Source organism: Callorhinus ursinus, unplaced genomic scaffold (genome assembly GCF_003265705.2).
Source record: "Callorhinus ursinus isolate GAN/ISIS: 27379988/994484 unplaced genomic scaffold, GSC_fseal_2.0 scaffold16, whole genome shotgun sequence".
Lineage (NCBI taxonomy): Eukaryota > Metazoa > Chordata > Mammalia > Carnivora > Otariidae > Callorhinus > Callorhinus ursinus.
This window is the reverse complement of record NW_027397078.1, coordinates 39,608,195-39,617,286: the sequence shown is the minus strand read 5'-3', so window position 1 is coordinate 39,617,286 and position 9,092 is coordinate 39,608,195. Positions and strand designations below refer to the sequence as shown.

General features: G+C 46.5%; 1 protein-coding gene across 5 annotated transcripts in view; it reads right to left on the bottom strand.

Moving 5' to 3' along the window:
- Window positions 1–9,092, bottom strand: part of PUDP (pseudouridine 5'-phosphatase) — a 365,242-nt gene that overhangs the window by 321,102 nt on the left and 35,048 nt on the right. For all 5 annotated transcript variants that reach the window (XR_012381076.1, XR_012381077.1, XM_073902145.1 and 2 more), the window contains exon 2: window positions 5,797–6,015. Coding sequence is in view for 3 of the 5 variants with exons in the window: in XM_073902145.1 (XP_073758246.1) it covers window positions 5,797–6,015 (219 nt within the window). In the remaining 2 variants the exon portion in view is untranslated. The remainder of the gene's footprint in view (window positions 1–5,796; window positions 6,016–9,092) is intronic.

Genomic DNA, 9,092 nt, shown 5'->3' with positions numbered 1-9,092 from the left:
GGACACACCCCTGCATCACACTCAGGAGCTGCTGCCTCTGGTGATGGCCCCAGGCAAGGACACACCCTGCATCACACTCAGGAGCTCCTGCCCCTGGTGATGGCTCCAGGCAAGGACGCACCCCTGCATCACACTCAGAGGATGCTGCCCCTGGTGATGGCCCCAGGCAAGGACACACCCCTGCATCACACTCAGGAGCTGCTGCCTCTGGTGATGGCCCCAGGCAAGGACACACCATGCATCACACTCAGGAGCTCCTGCCCCTGGTGATGGCTCCAGGCAAGGACGCACCCCTGCATCACACTCAGAGGATGCTGCCCCTGGTGATGGGCCCAGGCAAGGACACACCCCTGCATCACACTCAGGAGCTCCTGCCTCTGGTGATGGCCCCAGGCAAGGACACACCCTGCATCACACTCAGGAGCTCCGGCCCCTGATGATGGCCCCAGGCAAGGACACACCGTGCATCATACCCAGGAGCTCCTGCCCCTGGCAATCTGCCATCCACTCCTCCAATTTAACTTGCTAAATCCTGCTTGGGCCACAGCTCTCACCTTGAAAGCATGAAAAAATGAATGCCTGTGAATTAATAATACAGCTTCTCCACAGGCAGCCTTCTTATCTAATAAACTCAAGGTGACTTCCACAACCAAAAATACCCCAGCAGAAAGTACCTTCAGAAAGAGAAGGGATAAAAGTCATCCAGGGTCATGTGATCATCCACAGTTTAATAACGGGAACAAAGCAGGGAGTGAACAAAATGAACACCCAGATCTAGAAAGAAGGCAGTGGCCACTGTTTCTGAATATTGTCCCTGTACCCAGGGCTCTGGGAGGTCACCTGTGCAGTGGATTTCAGGTACCGAGACAACAGGTGGGGTGCAGAATGGAAGGGAGACGCGGTGTTTAGGGTAGAAAACTTGCCCTACTTTATGCAGGATCCATAGAATCAAATAAGATATCTCGCTTCTACTGATTTTAATTGTAACCAGCTTTACCAATGAGAGTAGGTTAAGAGGTCAAAAAGTGGTAGAGAAAGAAGTCATCCAGGTAAGTTCTGTAGGACTAAACTCTCTTTGACGAACTAGCTCCTGCCACACTTTTACAGTAGGAATGTCTGGATTCGGTGATCTTCTGTGATTATCTGTGACTGGTACCCTACTGAAGTGATACCTGGTCACTGGGAAAGCCAGATGGGAACACTGCATCGACTGGATTCACCAAGTGGAGTTGAGGACACAGACGTCTTAGCGTTCAACATTACACATTAGCTGCAGAAGACATCACATTTTCTGGGTACTGCCGTAGAACATATCTCAAGGATTTCTTAGAATACAGGACAAAAATACAAGGAGAAGCACTTGAAAGGCTTGGGTGGGTAAGAAAGAAAAAAGGCATTTGCGTGCCTAATACATTCTAGGTGCTCGGCGTGTTAAACAACAAAATATAATCCAGGTCAAATGTTAACTGTCTGGACAAATCCTTAGCTAGACAAACAGAAAATACAAGAGAAGGCTCAAATAACTAAAATCAGAAATGAAAAGAGGGGACATTAAAATGAATGCCACATTAAAAAAAAAAAGGATTTAGGAGAATATAAAAAAGTATATGCCAACAAACTGGATAACCAAGCAATGGATAAACTGCTAGAAACATACACCCTTGTATCAAGATCAAATTAAGAAACAGAAAGCCTGATCAGATATAAAATACTAAGGATATGTGTTCAGGAATCAGAAACCTCCCCACAAAGAAAAAGCCATCAGTGATGAAGCCTACCAAACAATTAAAGAGGAATGAACACCAACACTCCACAAACCCTTCCAAAAATTTGAAGAGGAGGGTACGTACGCTCATTCCAGGAGACCAACATTACCCTCATATGAAAACCAGACAAAAACACTACAAGGAAATTGGTATCTATAATGAATACTGATGCAGAAATACTCTGTAAAATACTAGCATACTGATTTCAACAGCTGATTTCAACAGCACAAGGATTATACACCATGACCAAGTGGAAATCGTTTCTGGAATGCACAGATGGTGTACAACACACAAAAATCATTGATACACCACATTAATAAAATGAAGGACAAAAACTCTATCAACTGACATGGGAAAAGCAACTGACAAAACTCAATACCTTTTCATGATACCAACACTCAAACTGGGAAAAAGAAGAGTAGGTAGAATAAAACTGCCTCAGTATAACAAAGGTCATATATGAAAAGCCCACAGCTAACATCATACCTAACAGAAAAAGGTTGAAAGCGTTTCCTCTGAGATCAGGAACAAGATAACAGTTCTATGCACAGTACTAGAAGACCCAGACAGAGCGATCGGGCAAGAAAGAGAAATAAGAGACATCCACGTCGTAAAGGAAGAAGTGAAGTGATTCCTGGTCGCAGATGACATGATCTTATATGTAAAAAAACCCTAAAGGTTTCAAATACACAAAAACTGTTAGAACTGATAAACAAATTCAGCAACATCCCAGGATACAAAAATCAACATGCAAAAATCAGCTGCATTTCTATATACTGACAATGAACAATCTGAAAAGAAAGTTAAAACAATTCCATTTAGAATACATCAAAAAGGAATACACTTGTAAGATGGTGAAACACTTGTATGCTGAAGCTACAAATCACTGCTGAAAAAAAATTTAAGAAGATACAAGTAAATGGAAAACATCCCCCTGTTCATGAACCGGAAAATGTGATACCGTTACAACGTCCACACTACCCAAAGCGATACGCGGATTCAAAGCAATCCCTACCAAAACCTCAAGGATGTTTTTTTTGCACAAATACAGAAACTCATCCTAAAATTTACGCAGACCATCAAGGGACTCTGAACAGCCATAAAAATACCGAAAAGGAATAAAAGTCGGAGGTCTTGAACTCCTTGATTTGGAAATACATTATAAAGCTATAGGAATCAAAGCAATGTGGTACTGGAATGAAGACCAACAGAACAGAAAGCACAGAAATGAACCCTCACATATATGGCTGAATGACCTTCAACAAGACGCCAAGACCACTCGACAGGGAAAGGACAGCCTCTTCAACAAATTCCCACCGAATTGGGAATAGTGGGTACCCACATGCAAAAGAATGATGTTCAGCCCTTACAGTACATACAAAGATTAACCTGAAATTAATTGAACACCTAAAACTATAACATTCCTAGACGAAAACAGGGGGAAAGCTTTATGAAAATGGATTTTAGAATGATGTCTTGGATGGGACAGCAAAAGCACAGGAAAGGAGGGCAAACATAGACACAAATGGGACTGCACCAAACCTAAAAAATTCTGCACATCAAAGGACACAATCAAGAGGGTGAAAAGGTAACCTACGAAATAGGAAAAAAAAAATATTTGCACACCATGTATCTGATAAGGGGTCTATCCAGAAAATATAAAGAACTCCTAGAACTTAACAACAACCAAAGATTAACCCTATTTTAAAAAACGGGCAAAAGACTTAAAAAGATACTTCTCCAAAGAAAATACAGAAATAGCCAAAAGCATATGGGCTGATGCGCCACATCATTTATCATTAGAGAAATGCAAATCAAAACTACAATGAGTTATCGCTTCACACATCTTAGAATGGCTACTAACAACAACCAAAAAAACCACAGAAAATAATCAAGTGTTGGTGAAAACGTGGAGAAACTGGAACACCCCTGGACAGTTACAGAAAAAATAATACGGTACAGCCGCTCTGGAAAACATTATGCTGGCTCCTCAAGAGAGTGAAAATGGAGCTACCATATAATCCAACAAGCCCACTTCTGGGTATAGAACCACAGAAATGGAAAGCATGGTCTCAGAAATGTATCCGTATTCCCACGTTCAGAGCTGCACCATTCCCATTAGCCAAGAAGAGGAAGTCACTCAAGTGAGTATCAACAGATGAATGGACAAACACAGCGTGTCTAGCGACACAATGGGAAAAAAAGGGAGAACATCCCGTCTCATGCTACAACATGAAAGCACCTTGAGGACATAATGGTAAGTTCAAAAAGCCAGTCAGGAAAGGGCAAATCCTGTAGGAGCCCCCCCTCTGTAAGGGACCTGGAATACTGCAATTCCTACAGACAGAATGTGGAATGATGGTGCCAGGGGCTGGAGGGAGGCCGAATGGGGAGTTAGCGGTTGATGGGGACAGAGTTCCTGGTTTGCAAGATGAAGAAGTTTTAGAGATGGAAGGGGACCATGACCCAAGAGTGTGACCCTCGCAATGCCACCTAACTGGATACCTAAAGATGTATGAGATAGTGAGTTTTATCGTGTCCGTTTTTTTTTTTTTTTAAGATTTTATTTATTTATTTGACAGAGAGAGACACAGCGAGAGAGGGAACACAAGCAGGGGGAGTGGGAGAGGGAGAAGCAGGCTTCCCGCCGAGCAGGGAGCCCGATGCGGGGCTTGATCTCAGGACCGTGGGACTGTGACCTGAGCCGAAGGCAGACGCTTAACTGCCTGAGCCGCCCAGGTTCCCCAATTGTGTCTGTTTTAACCGTGATTTAAAAAATTAGCCGTACGGGGTCATGGTCCCAGGGTCGCGGGATCAAGCCCGGTGTTGGGTCGGACTCCCTGGTCAGCGAGGAGTCTGCTTCTCCCTCTCTCTGTCTGACCCTCCCCCGTTTGTGCACGTTCCCTGTCAGATGAATAAATAAAATTTAAAAATCTCAAAAAATGAGCTGTATGGATGCGTTTGCACCATGAGGGGCTGTGAGGACATGTCTGTGTGCAAAGGGCGCAGAACGGGGGCAGATGCAGACAGCGTGTATCACAGAGCTTGTACCCACGCCTGACGCTCAGATATGTGTCTCATCCAAGTACAGTCCGCATGGTTTCCATGTGACACCATGGGCAATGGCGTTAGCTGGGCCTTTCCAGAAAATTCTCTACTTCCAGCATTATTCAACCTGCACTTTTGGATGGATGTATAAATATTTCTAAAAAACACAACTCTCAAAAATGACTACGATTCACATCAATACAACTGTAAATCCAAAATCACTGCTTGTCACTGCAATTTTTTTTTCTCCCCTCGCACAAGGAATTCCAAAGACGGAGTATTCACCTTTCTTCCTGGAAGATTCTTAAAACAGCCCTGTCTTTTAAAGCACCTTTCGGCCCTGCAATCTAGAACATTCTTGACCTTCTCACTTTTAGCAAGAAATAGCACACAATGCAGTTCTGATCAATCTTCAGTTAACAAGCCCCAAGGGAGAAAAGTCATCTTTGCTTTCAAAGGAAAACAAGTAAAGAAAGGCGCGAAGGGCATACAGACATGTTGAAAATGAATTATGCTGTAACTTCAAAAAAAGAAAAAAATTAAGCTTCTTTGGGGAGATTTAGCAGCTTGCTCGTCATCCGTTTGTTGAAGTTTACATAGTCGCTAAGATCATCCTGTACCTGATTTTGAACAGGAAAAGGGAAAGCCACCTATCAGACTTGGAAGCAATCCCGTCATGAAGATAATGTTTATGTAATATTAATACAAACACCGTTCAAATGTCTTTGCACCTTGGGACTCCGTGAAAGGAACGCATATTATTTTTAGAAGCCCGTAAAAATGACAAGATGGAACCACAGCATAGGATAAACCACACTCTCTCCGGAGTATCTGTGAACCTCACCCACGACGAGATTTTTCTGAGGAGGTATGACGACAAAGGAAGACACAGAGCCAGCCGGGCACTGGCCGTTAACCGTGACTTACAACAGTACGGTGAAGGCGCATGAACGGAATCTCGTCCGGTGGGAGGGCACGGTACCTGGCATCAGACCAGCCTTGGGGAACACTTCTTCCAACTTCGTCTGGCTTTCCTCCACCAGCTCCTCTCTGGACATCGGTAGCTGCAGGACGTCTATTATGATCTGTGCCGCCTCCAGTGCCTTTTTTCCCATAACGAGGGACTTCACGTCCCAGCTGTATTTCTTTCCATAGCGGTCACATATTTCTTGGAACACCAGTGAGTAGAGCCGTTCGGTATCTGCAGAAAGAAAGGTACGGTGATGTTTAGGGGTGTGTGCTATGCTATCGCAGGGTCCCCGCCACATGACCACGTGTCATGCACTGTGGGTCACGTGCACGCAGAGCTATGGAAATGCTGGAAACGTCGCAGGGCATTCGGACAACAGTGCCCTGGGTCGCCACCCCTCAGTTTGCTGCGGTGTGTTTGCAGCTGTGGTCTGCAAAGTTAAAAATGGGGAAAGAAACGAAGCCCATTTTACTGTTCAACACTCTCTGATATAAACACGGATGTATTTGAGCCTAAATGTGCGCTTGGGGCAGTGATGGCCATCCGACATCACGTGACACCATCAGCTGGTACTGAAGCGGCCTCGGGCGGGCAGCACGCAGGGCTGGTGTGGGCAACCCTGCACTGGTGGGCATGCTTCCACTCCCCCGTGGCAGGGAGCACAGCAGGTGCACCTGGCCATGGGTGTGCTGCTGGGAAGTTCCCTCGTGAGAAAGGAGCACGTCTATCCAGACTTGTGTTCCTCCACCGCTCCCTCACTGAACCCCACTGAGAGCCCTCCTGATGCCCGCTGTGTGGGGGGTAGGGGGGCTCTCCACACCAAGCAAGTCCATGACACCAGCTGGGTACCCGACAACCCAGCTCACTTCTGATAATGTGCGCAGTGTCAGGTCCCACAGGTAAATTGTCCCAAACCGTAACGAGATACCACCTCCCACCACTCAGACTGGCTGTATCGAAAACACAAGTAGAACAAGTGTGCTCAGGATGTGGAGGAAGAGGAACCCTCGCATACTGTTGGTGGGAATGGAAACTGGTGCAGAAACTCTGGAAAACACTATGGAGGGTCCTCAAAAAGTTAAGAACACAGCTACTACAGAGTTCAGCAATTCCACATCTGGGTAATGACCTGGAGAAAACAAAAACAGTAATTCTAAAAGATATATGCAAGGGGATGGCTGGGTGGCTCAGTCGGTTAGGCGTCTGCCTTCAGCTCAGGTCATGACCCCAGGGTCCTGGGATCGAGTCCTGCGTCAGGCTCCCTGCTCCGCGGGGAGTCTGCTTCTCCCTCTGACCCTCCCCCCTCTCATGCTCTCTCTCTCTCTCTCTCTCTCATTCTCGCTCTCAAATAAATAAAATCTTTAAAAAAGTCTTTTTAAAAAAAGACACATGTACCCCATATTCATTAAGCATTATTTACAATAGCCAAGATATGGAAGCAACTCAAGCATCCACCAATAGATGAATGAAACAGGACAGTATACAGAAAACACTACTTAAAAGAAATGAAATGTTGCCATTTGCAACGACATGGAGAGACCTACATGGTATTATGCAAACTCAGAGAAAGAGAGGCTGTATGATTTCATTCACATGTGAAACTTCACAGACAAAACCAAGAAAGTAAAAAGAGTCTTAAGCACAGAGAACACGGTGGCGGTCGTCACGGGGGGAGGGGAGGGATGGCTGAAAGAGACGAAGGGGAGGTACACACTGCACGGATGAAAGAAGTCATGGGGATGGCGAACACGACGCAGGGAACATACTCAATACTTCTGTAGTAAGTAGGCATGCGGCACACCTGCTAACTGGACTAAGCGTGGGGATCATTCTGTAATGCATGGAAATATATGATCACTACGAGGTAAGCCTGAAACTAAGAGGATATTGTGTATCGGTCATACTGAAGACAGAAGGTGCTCAGTGCCACAGGACTGCCCCCATCCCCCCCTGCAATGCCAGTCACAAGTCCCGGTTGTCACCTGTGCTGTACATGGGAGTGGGATCCCCCAACCCCCCTGCAATGCCAATCACAAGGCCCGGTTGTTACTGTGCTGTAGATGGGAGTGGAATACCCCGATGCCCCCTGCAACCAATCACAAGTCCCGGTTGTCACCTGTGCTGTAGATGAAAGTACGATCCCCCAGCCCACCCAGCAATGCCAATCACAAGTCCCGGTTGTCACCTGGGCTGTAGATTTAAGTGGGATTCCCCAGCACCCCCTGCAATCCAATCACAAGTCCCGTTTGTCAGCTGTGCTGTAGATGGGAGTGGTATCCCCAGCCCCCCGTGCAACGCCAATCCGAAGTCCTGGTTGTCACCTGTGCTGTAGATGGGAGTGGGATCCCATGACCTGCTCTTGGGTTCCACCGATTTGCTAGAGTGGCTCCCACTGTTCCCAGCCTGGGAGAAGTTTACTTACTCTTCCCTGGCGTATTATGCAAGGATGTCACGGAGGATGCAGAAGAACGTGCACAGGGAAGAGGTGCCGTAGGTGAGGTGTGCGGGGAAGGGCGCGGAGCTCCCATGGTCTCCCCAGTGTGCCATTCTCCCGGCACCTGCATATGTCCGCCAACGGGGAGGCTCTTAGGAGGATGGAGGCTTCATCATAGAGGCATGATGTATCAGCAACCCCACTTGCAGCCCTGCTCCCCCGTCTGGAGCGTGCGGATGGAATGGAAGTTCCAAGGTTCTCAGCACGCCTTGGTGTTTGTGCCGACCAGCCCCGGCACGGAGCGCCCCCCCCCCCCCCCCCCCCCCGCCCAAGGATGGCCTCTGCAGAACAGAAGATGCTCCGTCACTCGGGGAAGGACAAGGGCTTTAGGAGCTCCGTACCAGGAACCAGGGTCAGACGGCAAACATTAGAGCTGAGATGCTCCCAGTGATCTTATTATCACTTAGGACATTTCGAGGGTTTGGGGAGCTCTGTGCCAGGAACTGGGAGCAAAGACCAATACACATGTTTTCTATTATTTCACGAGGCTGTATCGTGTCACGGTGAAAGATCAGTCTGGGAACTGGATCTCAGCTGGAGATTTCCTAAATAGTAAAGCCTCAGACGACTTAGCATCCTGGGGCCTTTTCGGGTTAACAAGCGTCGAAGGGTACTACTGGTCATAATTGGTAGTATTACTACTAATACATAGCATAGTAAATTAACCGGAGCATGATAAATAGTACTCAGTATATTTACATTTATGTCCTCATATATTTAACGCATAAACACTGTTTACAGTAGTGATGCGAGCAACTGCTAATACCGTGAGCCGCGATAATGTCCTCATCTATTTCATACATAAATAAGGTTA